The following is a 24,536-nucleotide window of genomic DNA, read 5'->3' on the forward strand; positions in this document are numbered from 1 at the left end:
TGATCACCATACCAGCTTCAGTGCTGAAGCCCACTACCAACAACAAAAACAAAGGGAATAAATGGGGGAACCCCACCCCAACCAGAGGCATTCAATGCCACTACATTGAATTTCCTGTTTTCCACCAGTTTAAGACCCTTAATGTTACTCAATGGTTGGATACATATTTGAGATAATTAAAAAATAAGACTGGCTTAAAAGCACCTCCAACTCAAGTATGTAGATACATGCAAATTAAAGATTCCTCTGACAGTCCTTGGGACCCCATTTTTTTACTGTTTCATGTATAAGCACCATTGAGCCAATTTTAAAAGCACATTTGCAGGGATCAAGTGTTTAGTGTGTTCTCAAGTTTTATAGATTTATTTACCTTTAAACAAAAAAAAAGGGTAAATTGTGTTAATTTACACTCTTCTTATTATAACTGAATTGACAAAAATGTTAATTTTGGAAGTGCCTTTAATCACAATTTTCCCGACAAACTAAAATGGCTCCATGAAACCTGATGATTAAATAAAGAAACCCATATCTCCAAAAGAAGCTTATATCTGACCCTCTATTACTGCATGCAAAGTAAGGGTCTGTCTGAGAGTATTTTTCCCAAACTCCTAATGTAAGTGGCAGACAACACACAGGAAAGGCTAACCTTTGAACTGACCAACTTGAAGTTTCTTGAAAATCTTTGGACAGAGAAGAAAAAATCGTGTAGCAGGTTAAAAAATTAATGATTTACAAATTATAGAAAAGCTATGTTATCTACAATAGATGTCAGGTGACTCGTTATTTTTTTAAACACACATCCAAATGAGTAATTACATTAAAACTACCATCTTGGTTCTTGGTGCTTTCCAAAATTCTGAAATTACAACGAAGGAGAAGACATACCAGATTTTTTTGTTGTTCTTTCCTCAGGACAATTGAGCAGAGAAGGAAGTGAACCTTCCCTCTTTGGTACAGGTCCTACAGAGCAAACTAGCCTGGGGCCCCCTTTTATGGTCAAATTAAAAAACCTTTGAAAACAGAAGTTTATCACGGAAATTCTGACAGATCCTCACCCTGAGAAAGGCTAGTAGGTAACACAATAATATTAAGAAAGCTCTCCCTCAAGCAAAACAGCACTACAGTGCAGGCGATAGAGTTGTCTAATGGGTGCCCTCGGCCTGCAAACAACTGTGATTTAATGCGCACGAGCCTTGGTCATACGGTAGCTCCGTGACCCTCTAAGCTAAGACAATTTTTCTTTCCTCCTTTATTTCTAACTGAAATATGCCTCAAAGGGTAAAGGATTGCAATTTTAGCCTTCACTCATGTATATATTGCTTTCTTTCAACAATATCTGACGGGCCTGTTAACCACAACCCAGGGGGGTGCTGAGGAGGTAGCACGGAGGGCTCACTGAATACAAAACACCAAGCATTTTCAGTAGTTTATTTGCATTTTTTTTCTCTGCTTATTTTAATATGCACCATGTGTAAGTTAGATGAGGGCTACAGTAAAAACAGTTTTCAATGACTGAAATCTTACTTTTCCTTCTAATGATTTGGAGCAAATCACATATTCATTAATTATGATGAATAAATGATTTCTGCTACAATGTCAAGAAAACAGTGTTCATCAGTATGAACAGTTATCGTCTACGGAGATGATTTACACAATGCAGGTAATGAAGGAGTTCTTAGCTAGTCTACTACTGAACTGAAAAGTTGAATCTTAAAATTCCCTTGAAAATACCACATGGTCGGTCATGTATCAATAAAGGAAAGACAGTCCCCACACTGGGCCACCACCATAAGAGCTATATGAAATACTTAGAAAAGAAATATGGAAACACTTGTGGCAATGATTGATAATTACAGCGATACACTGCCATAATGGTACACGTTTATTCGATGATAAAATGAAAAACAAAAATAAGATAAATTTGGTTATAGAAATTCCTTAAAGAACACCACCACTTATTTATTTCAAACTTGAACTATCCCAAGAATGTCATGAAAAGAAATTAGAAAGCACTGGCTAAAAGCAAAGCAGTCTGGATACACCAACATCATCAGCATGCCTTGTGCTTGTCTGTTAACCCTCTGAGTACATCTCTGACATGCAGGATCTTGATAACTCAATGCTGAAAAGATTGCATTCCATCTGATTACTCAATATTTCTACTTGACAGGTCACATTCCACTGTTTATTCAGCATAGATCACTCAAATTCTACAGCGATGCGCTGCAGTCCCCATGCTGAATGGGCCCTGCACTCTTCCCAGCTGCCCTGCACAGCTTCACATGGTCCACGGTCTCCCAAGACATGGATGGTGAAAGGCCTGAGCCATGCACTATAAGTCCTGTACACTAGAGGCTGTGGCAGAACACATAATGCCCATGGGAAAAGCAGTCGTTCGGAGAAAGAAAGGAAAATGACAATTTCCTGCAGATAGGTCTCTGCCCATAGGATTCTTCATAGTTATGAAGAATCTAAATGTGAAATTCTTCACATTTAGAGTTGAGGCCAAGTTATATAACTACTCCTTAGTGTGACTTAGAATAGTGCTTTGCTTCATAGTTCTAGAAAAAGCAGTAATTTCTGACCAGTTCAGGGTACTTCACTAATGTGGAATCTGCCTACACACCAACACCCTTCCGGGTGTTCTGCTCCCCATCCCCCCCCAAATAAACCCGACTAACTTGTGCTATTTTGTGATGTTGTGTATCATTTCAGGACTCTCTAAAAGGGGGAAAACTCTCAATAAATAATCTTCTGCTTACATGTCAGGACAACACAGACCTAAGAAATAAACCTAAATGTGGAAGAGCAAAAGATTAGAAAGGGACTACCTTGCAAAAGTCATGGTATGTTATGAACTTAAAATCTATTTAATATAGCCCATAGTTTATGAGTTAGAGAGTTAAAAGCAGCAACTGAAGACCAATGTACACTTGAAAATAAAGAACTGGCTATAGCAAGGTCAGAGACCTTCAGATAGTGAAGTAGATTCAAACCAGAGACAGTAAGGGTCGTTCAGCCCTCCAGATGCAAATTTTATGAGACTTCACTCACTGTTGTCTCCTAGATCACAGAGAGGAGCAAACCTTAGGTAGATGTTTGAGTTGGGCCCTCTCCTCCAAGCCACCATGGCTCACCTCTTCTGTAAGCATTATAGCAACATACAAGAAGCCCCCATTCTGAAATACTACACATTCCAGAAGAAACTCAATGGAGACACAGGGCTAAGGAGAAAAAATTGGTAACAGGAGTGAAAACACAGGTCTCAGACAGGACTTCACCCACTGAGAGAAAAACAACATGTTCCTCTGGATAGCTAAAGACTGTGGTATAAAAAGGTCATTTTAGGGAACATAAGTTTTATCCTCAGGGGTATCTTCTAGGTCTCCTGTCCTGTTTTTCCTGGAAGGCTATATGTAGGTAAACCTAAAGGTGCACATGGAATTATGTTACCAGCGGTTTATTTCCTTAAGACCCATTTTTGGAACATTCTAGATTGTTTTCTCATTGTGCTTTTCCCTTGGCCACCTTGCAAAGCATTTGCCTCTAGTCGGCTGTGCCCTACTGCTCCTATGTATGGATTTGATACCCTATATGGATTTCACACTGAAGACTGCAGTGCATGAAAAAGCAGGTGAGAAAAAGAACAGGATCATGTTTCCTCTTTCTGTTTGAAATTCCAGCCCCATAGAGCACCTGGCGATTTATTGCTCTTTTTCACCAGTTTTTTTTCCCCCTGTAGGTGTCTCATACTGAGCACGCAGACCCTCCCTCCCCAAGCACAAGACAAGGTAGGTGACTCCCTGAGGGTCTGCACTGGCACTAGCAGCAGCTGATGTGGAAGCAGCATTTCCGGGGCGTGGTCAGCATATCTTCATATGGAGACAATTTGGGGGTGGGGGCACCATCTCTTTTGCGGGTCAGGCTGTTTGCCACAGACCCAATTCCCTCCACTAGGGATGCAGGACTCGTGGCAGCTGACAGTCATACCTCTAATGACAAAAGTCCCTTTCCTAATAGGACTGTGAAGGAGAAAGAGGGCTGTTTATGCTTCAGTTATAAACCTGCCATGTTCTAAACCCACCGAAAAGGACAAGCAAGATATTATTCTATATGCCCTTCTTGTCAGGACATCTCAGAATCTAAACACACCCCTTGATCTGCAGCAAAATCAAGAAACACGTGTGTATATATCCAAAGGCCTGAAAAATTCCCCAGGGGTTCTCCATAAACTCCAATGCACTCAGAGGGTTAACATGTGCTATATTACATACTGCAGATCCTAGCTTGACTGATGAAAACATTCATTGCTTTTAAGTCTAAAAAAGTTGCAAAGTAGCCTTAACCCTTTGAGGACCCTATTAGCAGCAAGTTGCTATCTTTACAAACAACAACATGTCATCATCTCATTCAGCAAAGGGAAATCAAAAGATACCAGAAAACACACTTTCTGTTCTGCCATTCAAGCATTGAGTGCTAGATAGATCAGATAAAACTGTTTTACCTAATTTTGGAAAAAAAATCTCAGAGTCTCAAAGGGTTAAGCTAGGACTTCGAGTAAAAGGGTCTTATTAAAAGGGCGAGTTTGGGGAGCGAACAGTCTCGGAAGAGCTCGGGGAGTAGTCTTCGGATTCCGAGTTGAGTTCCGGCGGAGCTGGCTGCGCCTTGTACCGGCTCCTCACATCCTGGTTGCGTCTTCGTCGGAAAACCTGCCTCTCCTTATCAAGAGCGGTGGTCTAGCAGGGGCATAAAATGAGAAAGAGGACAATTAGGCCGAAGGAAATGGCCGACGCAACTCTTTCTGAGACTTTCCGAGTTCACAAAAATATGCTGGCCAAATTAACCTGCCCATGAAGGTGCACTTTTGTGGACACGAGTCACCACTGTTGGGCAGGTCTCTGCTTCCCAAGATGTAGCTCCCAAGAGCACCTGGTCATGACATCAGCAGTCACAGGCAGGATGGATGATGTCCTGGGTTCAACCTCTCCCCAGCCCTACCCAGACTTGCCCTAGCTCCACATCTGTTACCCTGGGTAGCTCCCAGGCTAGCGGGAGAAGCCCTAGTAAGTGGGTACCCCTGTGTGTCCGACATGGGAGGACGCCAGGCGAGCCTCATCCATCAACATTCAGCTCAAGGAAGCTGTCTAATAAAGATGAACGGTGATGAATTTGTCAGACATGGAAACAGAGCCACAAGCTCATCCTGTTATTTTAGCATCTCCTCATTCTAAATTATCTTATTATCTGTTGATGAGGGAGTGTGGCTGAATCTCTGGGAAGAACTGTTTTAATCTTAATGAAACCAATGCCTGAAATTGAAAACTGCTTTGAATGCTATTAAACCAAATGGAAACCTTCCCATGGATTTTACTTTACAAAGCTCATTTTCACCGTAGTATATGATAATTTATGAAACTGAGATTCAGTTTTGTAGGCATTCCAACTCCTGGTCTCTACGCCTCATTTTCCTGAGGAACCTCAGATGATCTCAGGATGTGCAATCCAGCCATAGCTCTGGAAGTTATTATGACATCAGAATTGGGAACGGCATGACTTCATTACAGATTTAATGGGTGTGGGGAGGAACAGGGTCATTACAGAGAAACCTTACACAGAGAGCAGAAGAGCAGGTACAAAGCCTGAAGAAAAATATAGAACACATATAAAAGTTGAAGGCGTCCTTGTTTGAAAGTCCCTCTTTAAAAGGATGTAGCCTGGAGGTTATTCTGCTTTTAAGAGATTACTTTTCCTCTACAGGGATCTATACCACCATTTTTCCTCTTGAAAATTTACTATTAGCTTCTTCAAAGAACGGAGATAAATTTATAGCCGGCCTGGTCCTGAGAACAAAGTGAAAACTAAGCCCCTCATACAATTGCAGTACAGCATTAGGGCAATCTTAGATCTAAAGTAGGGCAATCAAAGTTCCAAAATGAAGTAATAAAGAGAGAAAGAGAGGCAATGCATAGAACCAGTACAGTAAATGGCTTCGTTAGGCTAAGCTGCCCTGCTTTAAAAACTATCCACAAACTAAATAACAGTGTTACGGATTCAATGAGGAAGATAAACTTTAATAATTCACTTCTTGTTTCACTAGATTGTTAATACGATGACTCAATGACTCGTTTGTTGAAATGTCTATGTTTGATTCTTCTACTTGTCAAAATTTTAAGGTTCCTCATATATATAGATATATATATATATATATACACATATATATACATATATGTATATATATATATTTCTTGTTCTTATACCCACAAATTTATGATATTTTCAGCATCATAAACCCAAATTCCTAACTTTATTTAAAACACTGTAAAGTTACAACACATGGCATTTTGCTTTCAAAGCCAACTGAAAGTGTTCTCTTTGTATAGAGTTGAATGTTTGTAAAAAACAGACATCTATTTAGTCTGACTTATATAAAAACCATTCTGTAGTTAATCCAACAGTAATATAAACTTTTCATTTGCTCATAAAAATTTTTTTTCTATTTCTACTTTCTTGAGAAAGAAAAAAAAATCCTTGGCATTGGGCTGAATACTGACTGGTGAACTGCGGCTTTTTGGTGTGGGGAAGAAAAGCACATGGGGCTGCAGTCAGGAAATGTGAGTCCTGCTCTGTCCATCACTGGCTGTGTGACCCGCTCACTCAGTTCTCAGTTAAATAAGGAGCAGGCGTAACCCCTTTTCATCCTCCCAGAGGTGCTGTAGGTAAAAATTGATGTTCTAATGTTTTCTACACGGTTAAGGCTCCCAGAAACTGAAAGTTGTTTTTTTTTTTCTTTACAATTTTATGTAAGATAGTGTTTTAAAATGAAGTAAGTGCAGGTCAGAGGAAAACAATGCAAGATGAAGCTCACATTAGAACTTATCTCAGAGAAGTCTCCCTTTCTCCCTCCCTCCTCTCATTGGCACCGTCTCCCTATTTACTTCATCTCTCCATAATGTACTCAGTTGTATCCAGTCACCCTCTTGGCTACAGCCACTGAAATAGGCCATTTCTCCACAAATACCATAATCTAGTTTATACAAAGGCTGGTGACACTAGGTGTTGAGCCTATGCTTGGATGGTCCCATCCTCCTCAGTTTCATTTCCATGTCCCCAGATACTTTTAAGGGCAATCCTATCCTCTTCCTTACTTGTCACTCTACCTAGAGAACCCTTGCCCTGTCCTTTTTAGACGGCAAGTTCTCTCCACTCCTACCAGTTTCTCCAGTTAGCAGCTTTATGACTGGCTCCTGTGCTTTCAGTTGTACCAATTCACCAGTAACTTCCTCGCAGTTATGTCTGGAAACATACCATGTCATGATCACATGTCATGGAATAAGGGTGTGACGGTTATTTCTGGTGAATTTATAGACTCTTAGAATTGAATGAGAATTTATAAAGCATTCTTTGTGCAATGCTCTGCCTTTCCAGGCCAGGGAACTGAGGCTCGGGCATGTAGACAGACCTCCCCATGGTGCATCGCTAACTAGGAGCAGAACTCCCGTCCTCCAGCAGAAGGCCCCAGCCATTTCTTCCCACTGACTCTGATGTATTTCAAATAGAATCAGATGGAGTTCCTGTGTTCCAGGAACTCTCTCCTTCTCTGTTCCCAACCAGAGTGAACTGGGGAGGACGCTGACCACACGCAGCCTCAAATGCCCTAAGACCAGGGCTTTCCATTCTGATGACCTGAGAGGCCCTCTCAGGGACAGCAAGTGTACAACCCCACTCTGGACCCGTAAGCTCCTAGGGAGACCTGGGTATAATGACAGAGAGGCTGTTTCCTCCTCACGCAGATCCTGCCAACATTCACAAAGGCTACACAATTCACATTTAAGGCTTTCAACTGACTTGCTCTCAGAGATGTCCGTGAGGCTGCGCTGTCCACAGGCCTCTCCTCCCCAGGCTCCTGCCCACTTTCTCCCAGCTCCATGGACTGCGGCTCATTTTAAAAACTTCCTCCTCTGGGTTCCCATGAAACCTGGTGCTGTTATCACCGTGCATCCTGCCTCCACCATAACGGACTCTAATGCACTGTGTCCCCTGCCACATTGTAGACACTGTGGAGGGCAAGATCCAGGCTTGGACATCCTCTGGGTGCTCCCCGTAGTTCATAGCACACAACAGATACTCTGCAAAGCCTGTGGCTTTTGAAATATGGGACAATACTACAGAGGTCACATTATTTTCCTCATGAGCACCCAGCCCCAGTCCATCCCATACACAGCTGACAGGTCAATTATCCTTAGGTCCAATTTATTTAGAATCCCTCATAAAGTCTAATTCCTTGTTCTAACATTCACAACGTGCTTACAATAAAAATTTCCAGTGTCTAGTTCCTGTTATTATTCAAAATGATCCTATAACATCAGCAGACTCATTGTTCTCCGTTAGCTGACATTTGATTTTCTTGCATAGCAACCAGTGACTCTGCATAGGATAACTGTGCCTCAGTTTCCCTTTGGACATCCTGTGCTCCTGTACTCTGTGGTTCCAGTGAAGGTGGCCCTCCCCCCATCTCTGAGAGGTTACAGGGTGGGCTGGTGACCCAGCAAGCCTGAGCTTACTGCATTCCCCAATACCCATGACTGGCTCAGGATGAGCACCCAATCCAGTTAAAAGGACATAAGGAGACTTTTGCTGGGATTTCACACTTATCATGAATCCCTGTTGAGGGAGGATGATAGGCCTGGGGTTGCTTCCCGTATCCTGGTGTCACATGAAGTTCCAGACTAAAGCTAACACAGGGAGGCAGACGGTAGGGATTCAAAGAAACCAAGCCCCAGTTGAGTGCTCAGTCGATCCATCATTGAAGCCAGACCCAACCTTTGAACCTTTCAGATTATATAAAATGACAAATTTCCTTTTTTGCTTAAGCCAGTTTGGTTTGGGTTTTCTTTGCTTGCACACATATTAGGGACACATTAAATATTTCTTAATACAGAATTAAATTATTTTAGATGATTATGTAGTTTCTGAATAACCAAAACAAAAAAAAAAAAAGAGAAAAACACCCAAATCAACTCTTTAATACAAAAAAATAAGACATTAAAAGTATTAGGAGTCAATATATAAGAATACGATTTATGTTTCAGAGATGATCAAATGCTTACATCAGATAGAGTCAATATTCTCGTATAGTCATGTATTTGTCTACTCAACAACCACTCACTGCAGTCTGTTTTTATCACAGTAAGCACTGTAATATATGATATCTTTCAAATTTTAATTGTGGCTATAAAATTATGTGCAGTTCAAATTTTACAGTTGAATTCTGTAGCCCCCATATGTAGTTCAGGACAGATGAGTTCAGCAAGAAATAGAACAATGTGTTATTACACAGTTTTAAAAAGGTATTGCTATATATTCCAACTGGTAATTTTCCTCTATAAAAGCATTCAAAACATAAGTTTTTCTCTGACATGCTGCCTCACAAATGTAACTTCTGGGCCCTTTCAAACATTTCTGAAAGGCTGCTTTCCTCTTTATCAATCACAAAAAATTCCCAGCTATCCCAGGCAAATAGGGTCTCTCCTTCCTAATGCCTGTCTTTGTAAGGTAAGGTTGTCCTCAAGTATCCCCTTGATATGCCCTTAAAACGTAAGACTTCCTAACGGGCATATTATTGTATTAGTTAATTTGCTCATGGTTTATAGTTTTGTTGGAACATGAATGGACTTGCAGTAGAATTCCCAAGTGTTTCCTCAGAAAGTTATCACTTCATTAAGAGTTTGTAAGAGAAGCTGAAGCCTGCACTATCACATTTTCATGCTAATTATCACAGGTTAGAGGTGAGCAAGAAATCTCTCGAGATTCTAGAGCTGACCAGTAGTAAGAAATGTGATGCTCTAATCTAGTTACTTGCAATATATACCCCTTAATAGGTATATATAGTATAGTAGTAGTACTACTACTACTATAGTAGTAGTAGTATACGACTACTATCCGGTATATTGGGCTATAGCTAAATAAGAGTGGACTGGGGAGTCTGGTCAACACAATAAATAGTGGGCTAAATAAAATCCTACAGATAAACTAATATAAACTTGACCTACACAGAAGAAACACTATCCCTACCTCACACTAAACCCTTAGTTATCACAATGTCCTTAAAGACTTCTAGATCAAGTGTGAAAACAAGGAATGGTAAAATAATGTCCTGACCTTGGCCACTCAGGTAGCTGCACACATAGTAGTTGGAAATCTTAGAGAAATTAATATCTATTGTGTTTTGGAGCCTGCCACGAGACCGGGCAGGCACATAAACGGTGCTTGCCTAATACCAAGGAAATTTATTCCACCAATAGATACACCTAAAGCACTTGCTCAGTGTCCTCTTCTGTTCCAATGAAATGACACTAGCCTACACATAGTACTCAGATATTTCAAATCCTTATTTCGGGCACTAAATTTGGAAATCAGCATAAATACATAGGACACAGCCATCTGGCATATCTATGCAGTGGTAAAGGGAAAAAATAGCATGGAGGAGAAAGGTCAGGAATGAATGGAGAATGTGAATTGGATGCTAGCTTTGTTTTTGCCCGTCTGTGTCACCCCCATCTCTGTGATGCTTGTCCTGTTTGGTCTCTTTAGCTTAATTCACTTGGAAGCAGCAGTAGGAGGTGTCAGGAGAAACAGCTTTTTGTCCTAGCTCAGCTAATTATATGACCTTGGACATGTTTCCTAACCACGTTGGGCCTCAATTTCCCACTCCACAGATTGAAGGTGGAGTATAGTTCTCTAGGGAAACTTTCACCTATGAAATACTGTGGATTTGCTTAATATCACTGTCAATCCTGTAATGGGGTATGTTTTTCTCTTAGCAAACAATAGGCCCTATAGTCTATGGATCAAAAAGACTTCTGTAATACGTGCAGGAATGGCAAGAGATGCACCCCATTTAAGTTGCGAGGCAATGTTTTCTGTCATGGCAGTAATTATTGGATTTAAGTAACTGCATTTTTCAGAGGCAAATGTTGACTGCTTTCCCTTTTTGCTTTTCTTAATTTATTGCTAGCCATCACAAATAGTCTTCATTTCATTAATAAAAGAACAATATCGTACATGTTGCCTTTTAGTCCATCCATTATTCATACTCCCTCAGAGACAGAAGGGGTGCAGGGGCTGCAGCATTAATCTCGGGAGCCCTTTCCTTCGCTTGCCCTTATTCTGCAGGGACTCAGTTATGACTGGCTTGCCACTTCAGAAATGTTTGGCTTGCTAGTAAAATTAAACTGACAAATTGATTGAAATATCCACTCTCTTCATTTTATTTGGCTTACTGTCATGCTTATTACGATCTGTTTTGTTTTGCTTTAATATCCTTTTGGAGTCTCGCCAAGAACTGGAAGTATTTGGATATATGACATGGTATTTACCTAAAGTGACAATGACCATTAAAACAGTAAAAGGAGGCCTCGTGGAATGAAACCTAGTAGTCTTCTAAACTACTTTCTAGGTGTGATTTCTCTCTTAATTGTGATTCCTCGTTTCCCTAGGGGGAGCTGGCCTCATGCTTCTCCACCACTTCTTATACATAGGCTGTCGTTGCTGATCTGATTCTTTATTGAATGCCAAATTGGCTGAATTCAGCAATACGTTTCTGATGGCTTCCTATCAGAGGGTTAAAATCATAGTCACTTGCTGAGCTCAGGCTTCTAGAGGACAAAGTTCACGTGCTTCCTCTACCCTATAACCCCTGATTTTCTCAGTCTAAGCTAAACTGAACTATGTTGTTTTTCCTTCATCATCTTAGTTAAGAATAACTACAGGTGTAGTTTATCTTAAGAAAAATCTGTGAAAATTTGGAACTCATTAAGCAGGTGAGTTAGGGGGTAACTACTTTTGCTAGAAAAACAATTTTTAACTGCCAAAAAAGTTACTCTTGGGTTGCTATAAATGGATACTATTCTAGAGCATCTTATATGTGATTTCATTGTCCAAACTTTATTCCAAACTCTTCAAAAACGCATTTTCCTCAAAATCAAGTTTCCTCTATATTAACTGCCCCTTCATTGGAAAGTTCAATCATCCATTAACTAATTTAATATTATTATGTGCCAGGCATTCCAAGAGTTGGTGGAGATTACAGTTTTTTAACGAGCCTACTCGGTGGTATCTTTTAATTTAGAAACATTTTCAACTCCCTAGAACTGGAGTTGAAAAGCTTTTTCTGGAAAGGCCAAACAGTTAATATTTTAGTCTGTCCAGGCCATATGGTTCTTTGACACAACTGCTCAACTCTGCTGCTGTTGGGCAAAAGCAGCTGTAAGCAATTTATAAATGCAGAGTTGTGGCTGTGTTTCAATAAAACTTTATTTACAAAAACAGGCAGTGAGCTAGATCTGGCCCATTGGCTGTAGTTTGCCAATCCCTGCCTGATAGGAAAACATTTTAAACTTATACTTCATCAGGATTTTTGGCTACAGCCTGTTTTAAATAAAATTTAATGCTACAAATGTTCATGAATAATATGTTACTCAGCAGTTTACCCCAACAAGAGCATCAAGAAAGGTCATGGTTCTACTTTAATAACAAATGCTTTGATCTGAAGAGAGATCATTTTTCTCAGAAAAATCTGTGTCTAGTGTGGAGTAGATAATTTTTTCTTGGAAGTGAGGGAAATCCTGTGAAGCTGTCTCTTTTCTGAGTTCCCCCTTTGGGCTGGGATCTGTGAAGGCACTGTTGCACAGGCAGCTCCTTTAATCTTTGACATGAATTTGGAAAGCTGATAATACTCTTCTCATTTCTATAGTTGGGGAAACTGAATTTTAGAGACAGAGTATGTAACTTGCCCAAGGTCATACTGCAGGAAGCAGGATCCAAATCCAGGGCTTCCTGGCAGCAAACTCTCCATATGTCGTGCCTCCAGTCTTTAATCAAGTTCATTTCTTCTCAATTTTCAAGACTTTTTCATTTCTCTAAATGTCATTTGTTTGACATATATTTGAGAATTGTTTAACTTCAGTGTATTGACATTTTCGTTCTTTCTTAATAGAATAAGTGTGTCAATTCTTAGGATTAAGTTCTTTATGATGGCTTCTTTCTTACACATATCTGATAAAATCTATATCCTATCAGTTAGTGAACACTATTGAATCCATTTGGATTCAAAGTATGACAGGAATGAATATGTAGAAAACAGTGTAGATTTTTTTTTTAATCGAAAAAGGGAAAGAGATTCTGAAGCAATGTCAAAGTAAATATAATACTACAAAATTTTTGATCAATACTGACTCATCAAAAATCCCAGGAAAATCTCACTTCAGTTTACACCTAATCAGTAAGTCTTGGAATGCCGTGGCAAATTCTCATTTCTAATAACAAGTACATTAAATTTTGAAAAGGCAAGTATATATTGTTGGTATCCTTTCTTAAGGAGGCTCTGAAAATAAAAGAACATAAAATCTCAAACCTGTTTGACTTGGTCAAATAACACAGATGTCTCACTATTCCTGAGTTTCTCCCAGCGACCATTTGTAGAACTATAATACAAGGTGTTGTCCATCTTTTCAGTCTCTTGGCCTAGTAACTCACTTTTTAGCATCAAGGTGCAGCTGCAAAACCAAACCTCATAGTTTCTCAATACTTTTCTCTGTAATCACAATTTGGGTGGCTTTGAAGCTTAAATCTATGCCTTTTCTCTGTGTTAAACTTTCTGTTACAGGACAGTCCTAGTACCGGAGGGAGTGGGGTAGGGTGGGTGATCCCCTCACCCCCACACCCCGCAAAATGGTTTATTTATTAGAATCCATAACCACTGTGTAGAGGCTTTTTAAAAACACTAGTAATCCATACCCTCTAAACTTAACTGAATCAGAAGCAAGGCTGATTTCATGCCCGTCCTACCAGGGAGCAGTTCCTTCTCTTGGATTTTGCCTTTTGAGAGCAGAGGCTTTGGCCCTCGTTCCTGCAGTGTAGTGACACTCAGCAGGGAGGTGTTTCTTAGTAGGCAGAGCAAGGCCACAGCTAAGCACTGCAGCTTGCTGGGTGCCTTTGGCTACTGGCTAAGGCCCTCCATGGAGCCCTCCTCACACCATGGGTTCCTCTCTGGCTTTCATGGGAACCTTTCTTCAAACCTGCTCTGAGCAAGATGCATTTAACTGACCCCATTCCTTTTAACAACTGAGCATGACAGCATTTAATAGCCTTGCAAAGACTGTGCGGGGCTGCACGGCTCTGCCTCATTACTCACTGTTGCAGGACGGTGCTCGAGTCCAGTATGCACATTTAAGTCACGTCATGCCTGGGAACTCAACCACCCTTTTGTCCTAGCGCACCTCCTTTGAGCTTATGTCGTGTTTTGATATTTGTTTTATTTAATTGGGTTACCCTGTTCTGGCGGCTGCCTTGTTCTGCATGCAGAAGACGGAATTCTTCTCCACGTGTGGTTGGCCATAGCATTTGCCACAGTGACAGCTTCACTCGAGAAAGGCAGAAATGTGTGCAACCACTGCCCCTTTGAAGAAGGACGCATTTTCAGGAGGTGAACATGTAACGAGATGTAAATGTTTTCCAGTGGTGTACAGCAGGGGCGCCAGGGAGTGGAATGGCCCAGGCAGCTCATTCCTGGGAGGGTGTCCCCCCAGGATCTGGGTGACAGAAGCAAGGTCTCGCGGAAAAATCGGCCAAGCAGGTTGCTGCTCCCCTGACAACAGCTGGGAATCAGCTCTCTGTTGAGAGGTAGCAGGATGAAGGAGAGAAGAGGCAAATGAACCCCCACCACTTCTCTACCATCACCAAAAAGCCTATTAAAAGGGACATGACAATTCTGGGCACCCCGAAGAGGTGCTTTTTTCCAGCCTATGTGAGCAGCTTTACAAAAAGCAAGCGGGACTCCCAAGTGTTCTGCTTGGAGTAGTGAACACAGCCATGAGCACTTGTAAACACAACAATTGGGAGTGAGGATGTTTGCCTGTAATGATTGTTTATGTTAGAGAGCTGGCTGCCACCACGGTTCGACAAATGCTCCCACTTCTGTGGAGATAAAAGGCAAGCATCTGTAATCAGCGAGGAGAGTGTGTTCATTCCGGGGCTAAATGGCATTATAAAACTTCCTAATTAAGCATACACGCCGATGAGTTTTTAGCATCATTTCTCCAATTTAGCTTTACATACTGGGCGCGCTATTTCGTACAGCGTTAACTATAAACATTGTTGTTACTGCCCCCAGCTGGAAAACAGAGCAGTTTATGTGTGAAAGAAAAAAGAGATTATCTCCCATCTGCTCCAGCCCATTATTCAGGGATGTGTCATTTTGTCTGCTGATGGGACCATCACCAGGATTTTAGTCAAATGGCCTTTTTATACTCAGCTATGTTTATTAATTATTGTGTTTACTTGATATGTTGCTCCCATTCTTAATCCCACAAATTTAGTCACATTTTCTGGAAGTTTTTTGAAATTAGATTAATTTATATGTGTAATTTTTATTCTACAAATATACGCAACTGTAATTAGACATATTTCGTGCCCATTTTTAATCGTATATCAACTTTACTCATATAGGTTTGGTTAATATGCCTGAGGTTAGGAGGCATACAATTAAAAAAGGATGGAGCATGGTGTGATTCAATTTATATAAAGGACAAAACCAGGCAAAGCTAATTAATGCAGATAGACTCCAGGTCAGTGTTTACCCTTGGGGCTACGTGACCCTCCTGGAAGGGCCCTGGAAGTAGGAGGGGAGATTGGGGGTGTTAGAAATATTCTGTGACTGATCTGGGTGCTGTTTACAGGGGCTGTTCAGTTTGTGACAATTTCAATTCGTTGAGGTGTTTACTCATGATATGTGCTCTCTTCTGAATGTATATTATCTTTCAGTAAAAAGTAAAAGATTGATGGATCATCTTCCACATAAAAAGTCAAAAAAAAAAGTCTACACAAAGGCAAATCCTCCCCCCCCCAAAAAAAGAGGTTAAACATAAAAAAGAATTCTTTCTACATCTATAAACTAATTTACTTAGGTAAGTGAAAAGGTTGATATGCAACTCCTGCTGCGTACTCATAGAGAAGATCCAAATAGCCTTCTATGTAAAACTGAATTTAATATATTTTGTTGAAGTTTGGGTATTTTTTTGCTTTAAATAGATTTAGAAATTATCACGATCATAGTATGTTTGGATAGTTTGTCAACATGTGCCCCTTTCTGCTTCCCTAAGTCCTTTGTTCTAAATGACTAATTATAGAAAAAAATTAGGAGCAATAATCGGGGATTAGAATTATGTATTTTCTTTCTTTCTTTCCTTCCTTCCTTCCTTCCTTCCTTCCTTCCTTCCTTCCTTCCTTCCTTCCTTCCTTCCTTCCTTCCTTTCTTCCTTCCTTCCTTTCTTTTTCCAATTTAGTAGTCTGATACATGAAACAACATCAGGCAGCTGCTACATTACTGAAGATAGATAGGCTCCATCATTTGGGAGAAACAAATGCCAAACCCAGTGGAATTTTTCTTAGCAAATGCTAAGATATGGAGCTTTACCTAGAGATCATTTCAGAAATGTTAAGATGGAGGAGAAAAGTTCCCTAGGACTTCTCCGAGTTCATTGCTCACATCATCAGAAACCATCCTGCCTGTGGATAACTTAAAGAGACACAAACAATGCCCCTTGAAGGAAATGCCAGGGCAGGTGACTGGAATAGAAAATGATAGGATAGAATTCTTAACCCAGTTAAAAAAAAAAAAAATCGATACCTCCCAGAGTCCCTTTTGCTTGACCAGATAAGCCAGCTAAATAATCTGACAGTTACAAAATACTGAAAAATAAATTCATGCAATAGCTAGTACATAAAGGGATTTCCAGGGGGAGAGAGGTAACAATAAAACGAAAACAAAACAAAACAAAAAGGTGGAGAATTTGAAAACACAAGCTTACCAACACACACAATGCATTCTATAGCTCTTTGTTACTTGGAGGAGCTTCTACTACTAATGTGTAAATGCATTGTTTCATCCATCTAATAAGGTCAAGGTTGGGCTTGATGACTTTAAAATGACAGTATATACTTCTATAGAACATATACTAAGGTACTATTGTTCTTTCATTTGTTAAGGGACAGAAGAGCACTAGAAATCATTGTTTTAATTGGCAACATCAGGAAAATGCTTTGGCATTAACACTAAATATACTGTCCTTTTAACTGTAAGGGAAATTGATACTGAGCATGTGCAATGGAAAGAAAGCTGGCAAATGTGAGTGTGAATAATGGGTGAAAAAAAGGAATGAGGGGGTGTGGCATCTCAATCAAGATTAAAATGAAACTGATAAAGCAGCATATGGACTGGATAACAAATCAAAAGCATGTTTATCCACTGAAGGAACTGGTTAATGGAGACTGCCAGCACGTTGCCATGGAAACACTGACTGTTGAGCTGCACCATCTCATACCTTATCCAATACATTCCTGGTTGTTGGTAGTAGTCCAAAGACCCTGATCTCTTGATGGTAAACCCGTGGTCCAGCTGAGCAGAGAGAAATGGGGGCAACTCAGTGGATCGACATTATGCTAAAGAATTAAGACTCCAGACCAAGCTCTTCTTCATTGACTATATATGAATATATAGTTACGATGCCTCTTCTGCTGGGTGACTAGCTAATATGCTAACTCTGCACATTGAAAATAAAAAGGCAAGAAAAGACTCTAATCCCTCACGAATATCTTGAAGGCTAATTTGTTAGAAAAGATCTAATTTGTCAAACACGTTTTTGTATGCACATTTAAAAACGTCCTTTCAATTTCAAAAGATAAAACATCTCTTCATATTCTACAGAATGGAAAATACTTTATAATTCAATAAAGTACTGAAATCAGCTTTAGCCACCTAAGAGAAAGCAGATTGGACCCCAGAAAATTATACCCCATCAGGCTTAAATTTGAGGGCTTCATGAGTATGAAATAAAAGATGAAAAGAATCAGGTTTTGAACCCCCACAATCAGAGCAACTTAGATTTCTTTCTTTGAGAGGTAATCTTCAAAAACAGAAGTAGGCTTAAAGAATAAATTACATTTCTGAACTAAAAAGATATAGTATAAAACAGTAAATTTTCCCTGGAAAATATAGAAAATAAAATAAAAAAGTTTTTACTGCATATTAAAAATTCATATGTACAGTTAAGTGCTATGATTAACAAAAAGTACAATAAATAGGAGAGAGGATAATAAGTTCTCAAAGTTGTTCATCCTGGAATAAGATGTTAGCCTTTGGGCTACCTAGGAATAAAAGATTCAATCCCAAATTTGAAATACAGTAATCATGCTGTGTGCCCACTCCCCCATCTGCCCATGACAGGACGCAAGCTGCACACCTTTCTTTATAGAAAGGCCCATGAGTGCTTTTATGTGTGGTATTGCTCCGATGCTGATGACTGTTTCTACTTCTAAATTCAGAAAGGCATTTCAAAAAGATGCCGGGGGATTAGGCATTTAAACTAAACACTGCGCAGGAGATTTGGTATTCTGATGATAAACCAGGCTCTCCCAGTGTTTACGAAACAGCAATGTGAGATTTTTAACCCTTTTAAAAATGTACATTGTGTTTTATTTAGAAAAAAATCCAAGTACGCTTGCTGGTAGAGGATGAAGGCCTGCCCTTCTGTTTCAGTCCGCGAAGATGGCTACTTAGTACCTAGTTCTCTACTGCCATCTACAGGCAAAATGTGCCGTAACACCGCATCCGGGAACGCCCTTGGGCAAAGGTCTCTCACTTTAGAACTAAGCTTCCCAATATCACAATTATTAGCACACTGATTAGTATGGATTTGTTCCATTAGACTGAAGTGCTCTATTTGCATGAGAAAAATGCAAAAGAAGAACTTTAAAGCATTTGGAAAATTATCGGCTAAAATAATAAACAGCATTAAATGAGGAAAAATAAATTGGAACTGACATCTTAGTCATCGGTTCTTCATCAAGCTGAGCAAATCTAATAATGCCTCTCTCCCCTCCCTTAGCTCTCAAGAAGTCCACCGTTAAAATGTCATCTCTAATTCCATTTTATGTCTATAAATTGCGTTTTAATAACCTTTTGTTTCCCTTTCTCTGTTCTGTTTTTGTGGGTTTTTTTTTTTTTAATCTCCCAACTACTGGTAAAGGTAGCAGAGAGACAATGGAGTCTTTCTGGGAAGCAGAATGTTGTAGTTATAAGGACAGCAATGGGTTTCCACCTAATTACATTTGCCTGACCTAAATGTCAGAACACCTTTTCTCCTTTTAGAAAGTCCTGAGAATCCCTATGAGTCTCCAGCTGGTAATTACTCTCCTAGCCAACTCGAGGACCTATTGCAACCTTAATATAAAATTATCATTTGTCCTTTCTTTGGTCTTAATAATGTAGGGGGTGGGAAGCAGAGAAGAAAAAAAAATGACAACACGAATGAAAAACACTACGGTTCAGAACCATGAGCGCATGTTAAACTATGCTCATGTCATAAATTACAACTGTGACTAGAGTCTGTTTATGACAGTTTGCTTTTTTTTCCTTTGACACTCTAAGAAAAAAAAAGTCATAAGTTCCATTATAAGCATCATTAATCTCCAGCAGGTAGTTAGGTTTCTAACTAAAAAAAGAGAAATACCTGTTAAAGACTAATGATTTAATTTTTGATTTCTGGAAACAAACAAACAAACAAACAAGAAAACAAGATGATTGATACTACATTCTAAATAGTTTTTTTATTTTATTTTAAAAGGTGTATAGAATTTCCAAAAAATTCAATCCTAGGATTGAGGCAGTTTAAAATAAAATCTAGTACTTGATAGCCCCTGAGGAGTACATATATGCCCATGGGAAAAATTCTGGCTGAATGAAATTCGTGTTGAAATCAGTTTTTCGATAGCTATCAAATAGAAGTTATTAGAGTTTACATTAATTACAGGAATTTCTATTATGCAGGTAAATTAATATTGCATTATCAGATTGTCAAATGGTCTCTGCAGAATGCAGCACTTATGAAGGCTATTCCTTTTACGTACCTACTATGTACTTAGATTCTGCCTCAGAGCAGAGTATTGTTCCTTTGCAGTTAGACTTTAGTTTGAGTTGGAATATTATTTAATTCCAATGCTCATTTTTTCTGTGATAGTACTCCCAGACTTAGTCTTTACACTTTAAGAATGGGAATTGTTATTGGTTACGAGTATAAATGGATTTATCTAGTACTATTCTGAAAGTTAATAACAAAGGCAACCAGTTTCTAATTCTCAGCCCCACCCTGGGACTGGTGACCCAACCCCCAGGTTCTTCTGGAAGGTGTAGACTTTTATAAGGAAAAAGCATTCTGGAGAAGGTGCATAAATGCATATATGATGGCAGGGCAGTTTCTCTAGAAACAACCCTGAAATTTATAGTGATATTATCTTTCATGCTTGAACTATTAATGATAGTAGTCAACATATGAACTGTGCTTTAGCGTTGGCAAGGCACTTTTTCAGATATTTGTCCAAAAAGCCAATTATTTTGAATCTAAGTTAAGTTGATAATTATTATTTTTTAAAATTTTGTAGTAGATAAAGAAGATTAAGTAAGTATGCAGCTAATGTTTAACTCAACACCACATGGCTCATTTTACAGTTTTATAAGTCTATTACCAGTTTGTACAGTTTCCATGGAAATATGTTAGTGATGAACTGAGAAACTGGTTATTAAATTGCTTCAAAATGGTCCAATTGTGATATTTGGGGGAAAATAAATCAGTGGACCTTTGATCTTCAAATAGTAACTGAAGTTTTTTGAGATCTACTTAGATGAAGTTTTAATAAACTAATATGGATTAGGTTTTGGAATTTATCCAGGTTTGGTTAAAGGAGGATTTCCCCTCATAGCTGTGTTGTCTGTCCATTGGAAAATTGCCCTGAAGTTTCTGCCCTTAGTCATTAAAAGACTCCTAGAGTACTGCGAACGAACCATTATTGAGCAATCAAGGCAAATTTAACCAAAGACTAATTGAAATAAAAGACCAGGAAAAACGAAAAGAAAAACAAAATGACAGCGTTGGAAAAAGCATCCTGTCTAGTAGCTGTACGCCCTTAGCAGAAGCAGAGAAGCAGTCCTTTTCATGGACGAGCGTGCTGGCAGTCCATTCCAAAAGCAAACTGTGGAATAGAAAGTTTTGGAATAGACCCATGTCTTCAATGAATGATGAAAACAGAGGATAGAATGTCTAGTTGAGCTGAGAATCACCAAGAGATTGTTATTTTAAAAAATTACTGATTGAATATTCGCTGATAGCAAAGAACACTGACGATCTTTGAAGATGTGAGTGACAGTGTCCTTCTAAACTGACTTTACTTAGAAAGAACTAAAGAGAAAGGGCAAGGACAACTTGCAGTTTCAGATGCTCAGCAGCACTGAAAGAGTCTGCAGCCCAGGTAGCTCTGTCAGTGTACTCATGAGCCAGGTACTCACACTAATGTCGAAAGGGTTCAATCAAAAACCACGCAATGTGAACAGTACAAGAAAGTGTAGGCATGCATTGTGCCACCTGCAAAGTCTGGAAGCCCTAATCAAATATTTAATAACCCAGAGCTGGGATTGGTTGTATCGAATATGTCACTTATATATGTTTAGCTTTATCTGGAGCTCCAGCACAACCAAAAAAGAAAATAAAACACCCATAGAAGTAGTTAAAAATTCAGGATTGCTCATGAGCATGAAGTATAAGGTTTAGTAGCATAAATACTTTTAAAAATTCGACATCAGAGTGTCTAAGTTCTTTGTTTAGAAAGAACAGCTTAAGTGATTTCACATTGAATATGCTGTTAAAATGTACATACTCTGAAAAAAGAGGAAATGATTAAAAACTCAAGTAATCTGGGACTTGAATATATTTACTGTAGAATATGACACCAGGAAGTATGAGGTTTCATTATTTCTCTGCCCAATTTAATCTTTGCCTAGAGCTGCTCTCAAATTGCATGTAGTGTACGTCTGCATGTATAGAACAGAAAAAAAAAAAAAATCCCGTGCAGCCGCATCAATAAAATGGTAAATGTTAAAAGACTTTCAACTTAAAAAAAAGAAATTTCTAAGAAGCAAGACATCGTGATTTCTTGGAGTGTTCACAGCGATTCAATTTCCCTGAAAATCTTACTGTGTAAGCTTTCTGCTCTGTTTTGGCTTTCGTTTAGGTCTAGTACAAAGATCCATAGTGTTCCAATCTCTCTTTACAATGTCGTTTCTCTCAGTTTCCCTTCCCTCCCAGGTCCTGGCAAAAGGATACTCTGAACTCTCTTTCTCAGAGCCCAAAAGTTTGCATTGGCACAGAGTCCAGTGTGGGGGAGGTTTTCTGCTTTGAAAAATAAATCATGAAATTAATATAAACTGCAAGACACCCTGGAGGTGTTGGATAATGATGTGACTCCCAGGGAAATCATCAGCAAAAACCTGTAATGTGTTTAAGCCCCAAGCTTCCCGGTGCTTTAAGTGGTCGAGCTGTCTAAAGAAATGACCCATTCTGCTGTCTCTGGGTGGAATCTCCTGAGTAATGCCTGTCTTCTAGGTGGATTGCTTTTTAAAAGTTATAGGTGGATATTTCAGATGCTTACTGCTATGACAGAAACGCCAGCTGCTGTGCTATTCGGCTTGGGGCCTGTGTTGAAATGCTTCTTTATCTTTCCAGCTACTGACAGCTGATGTTCATTTTCTGGGAGGCCGTCATCCTGGGGGAAAAAAAAAAGAAAGAAATGAAAAAGGAGAAAAAGAAAAAAAAAAAAGAGATATGTGGAAAACGAGGCCAAGATCTTCTAGTAACAGGCAGTGATCTTAAAATTCATAAGATTTCAGAAATAAACCGACCCATGTCTTCTCATTAAACACTGTAGGTAGACGCTCGGCTCCAAGGTCTCATTCATTTCCACATATGCCCTGACATTAATTAGCTGTGTCCTTTGACCCTCAGAGTTTTGTCCTTAAATAAAATATTTTATTTCTGGTTTTGGTTTCTAATAAAATCAATTTCAGTCATGGCTCCAGGAACATATATCCAAGAGCAAGTTCATCTGTAACCAAAAAAATAAATAAACATAAAAATAAAAAATCTATGTAAACATCTGCTTTTTTTTTCCTGACCCAAGAGTTTTATCCTCTTATCCCGTCATTCGGACCCATAGCCAAGGAAGCTGACAGACTTGGGCTCCTGCAAGGGACCATAAATGCATTCAGCCTGGTTCCACAGCCACTCAATGGGCCATTCTATAATCCCAGACAACCCTCCAGGCAGAAAGTTCTTCCTTAAATTTCAAATCCTCCTTGCTGCCTTCAAATCATCTGTTATTATGACATACTTCACATTGGAGCTCATTGTAACTAAGGCTTCTCTGCTCTCCACCGGAGCCGTCTGTGATGGAGCCTGGACAGATTGCTCTCCTCTGCTAAATACTGTTAGAATAACAATCCCAGTCACAAGTATGTGCCATCACTTGCTAATTCGTGATGAAAAGGCTGCACGATCCTTGGAGACAGAGACTGTGTTTTGCTCACTATAGAACCTCCAGCTCTTAACATAATGCTTTGGCACATAGAGGATGCTTCATAAATATTTGTGGAATAAATGAATGAATGGATAATAAAGTGTTTGTTACTATCTGTTAAAACCAAAATTCCTGGCAAGACTTCAATGTCATTCATCATTTTCCTTCTTTCCTTGCTCTCCATCATTTTGCATGTAATTTCTTGGCTCCACCCAGAAAAATAAATTTGCTGCTTCCCAAGCATGACATGCTTGCTCTTTTGCATAACCTGGACTCTCCACATGGGCTTTACTCCTTTCAGCATTTGACTGTTCATGTATTCAGTCAATATTAACTGCACGTCTGTAGTGGACCAGGCAGTATAGTAAGTGGAGGGGAAATGAGGGCAAGCAAAAATAGGTGTGGGCTTTGCTCTTTTGCATGCTGTCACCCTCTTTTTCTTCAAAACTTGGGTCCAAATCACCTGTTCCAAAACACTGTGCCTCTATTAACACAATCCATTTTAATGGTTCTTCTGGAAACTTCTAATGCTTTTTTATTACACATATTTGCACTATTTATATTCTTTTTGGTGTTAGGTGATTTTGTGTGTATGTAACATATATGTGTGTGTGTGTGTGTGTGTGTGTGTGTGTGTATGAACTCCTGATCTTTTGTACCACATCTTCCACGTTTTATGTAACCTTTAACATAAGTACTTGGTTCAATGTTCCACAGACTGGATAACCAATTTATGGTATTCTTAGACTGATTTATTAATGGCTAGACAAAGGAACAATTATTATGCTTAGTAAGTCACATCTGAAACCAAATCTGGAGGAATGATGCAGAGTAAATTCAAAAAAAATTTTTTTTAATTCTGTATTGTGGAAAGAGTCAGAAATAAAGTTAGTCAATTGGAGTAACAGTGGAATGATACTTGAGGAAGGAACAAAAACGGACATAGGAAGTACCTGCTACGTCTAGGGCTATGTTAGGGATGGCAGGGGGTGGGGAAGAAATGAGCTGTGCCCACCAGGATCAGTGGGTTAATTGGTAGACAGTATGCACATACCTTGTCAAATAACACAACAGGTCAA

The 24,536-nt window shown here is 39.3% G+C and overlaps 1 protein-coding gene across 5 annotated transcripts in view; it reads right to left on the reverse strand.

Moving 5' to 3' along the window:
- Nucleotides 1-1,867: 1,867 nt before the first annotated feature.
- Nucleotides 1,868-24,536, reverse strand: part of DCLK1 (doublecortin like kinase 1) — a 313,253-nt gene continuing 290,584 nt past the window's right edge. For 2 of the 5 annotated variants that reach the window (XM_081047042.1, XM_081047044.1), the window contains 3 exons: nt 22,534-22,647; nt 17,379-17,452; nt 1,868-4,736 (listed from right to left, as the gene is read on the reverse strand). In XM_081047042.1, the coding sequence (XP_080903168.1) occupies nt 4,679-4,736; nt 17,379-17,452; nt 22,534-22,647 (246 nt within the window). In that variant the 3' untranslated portion in view covers nt 1,868-4,678. Of the gene's footprint in view, nt 4,737-17,138; nt 17,453-22,533; nt 22,648-24,536 lie in introns of those variants that run through there. The other 3 variants (XM_081047041.1, XM_081047043.1, XM_081047040.1) reach the window with 2 other exon arrangements.

The sequence above is a fragment of the Rhinolophus hipposideros genome (genome assembly GCF_964194185.1).
Source record: "Rhinolophus hipposideros genome assembly, chromosome: 4".
In the NCBI taxonomy this organism is placed as follows: domain Eukaryota; kingdom Metazoa; phylum Chordata; class Mammalia; order Chiroptera; family Rhinolophidae; genus Rhinolophus; species Rhinolophus hipposideros.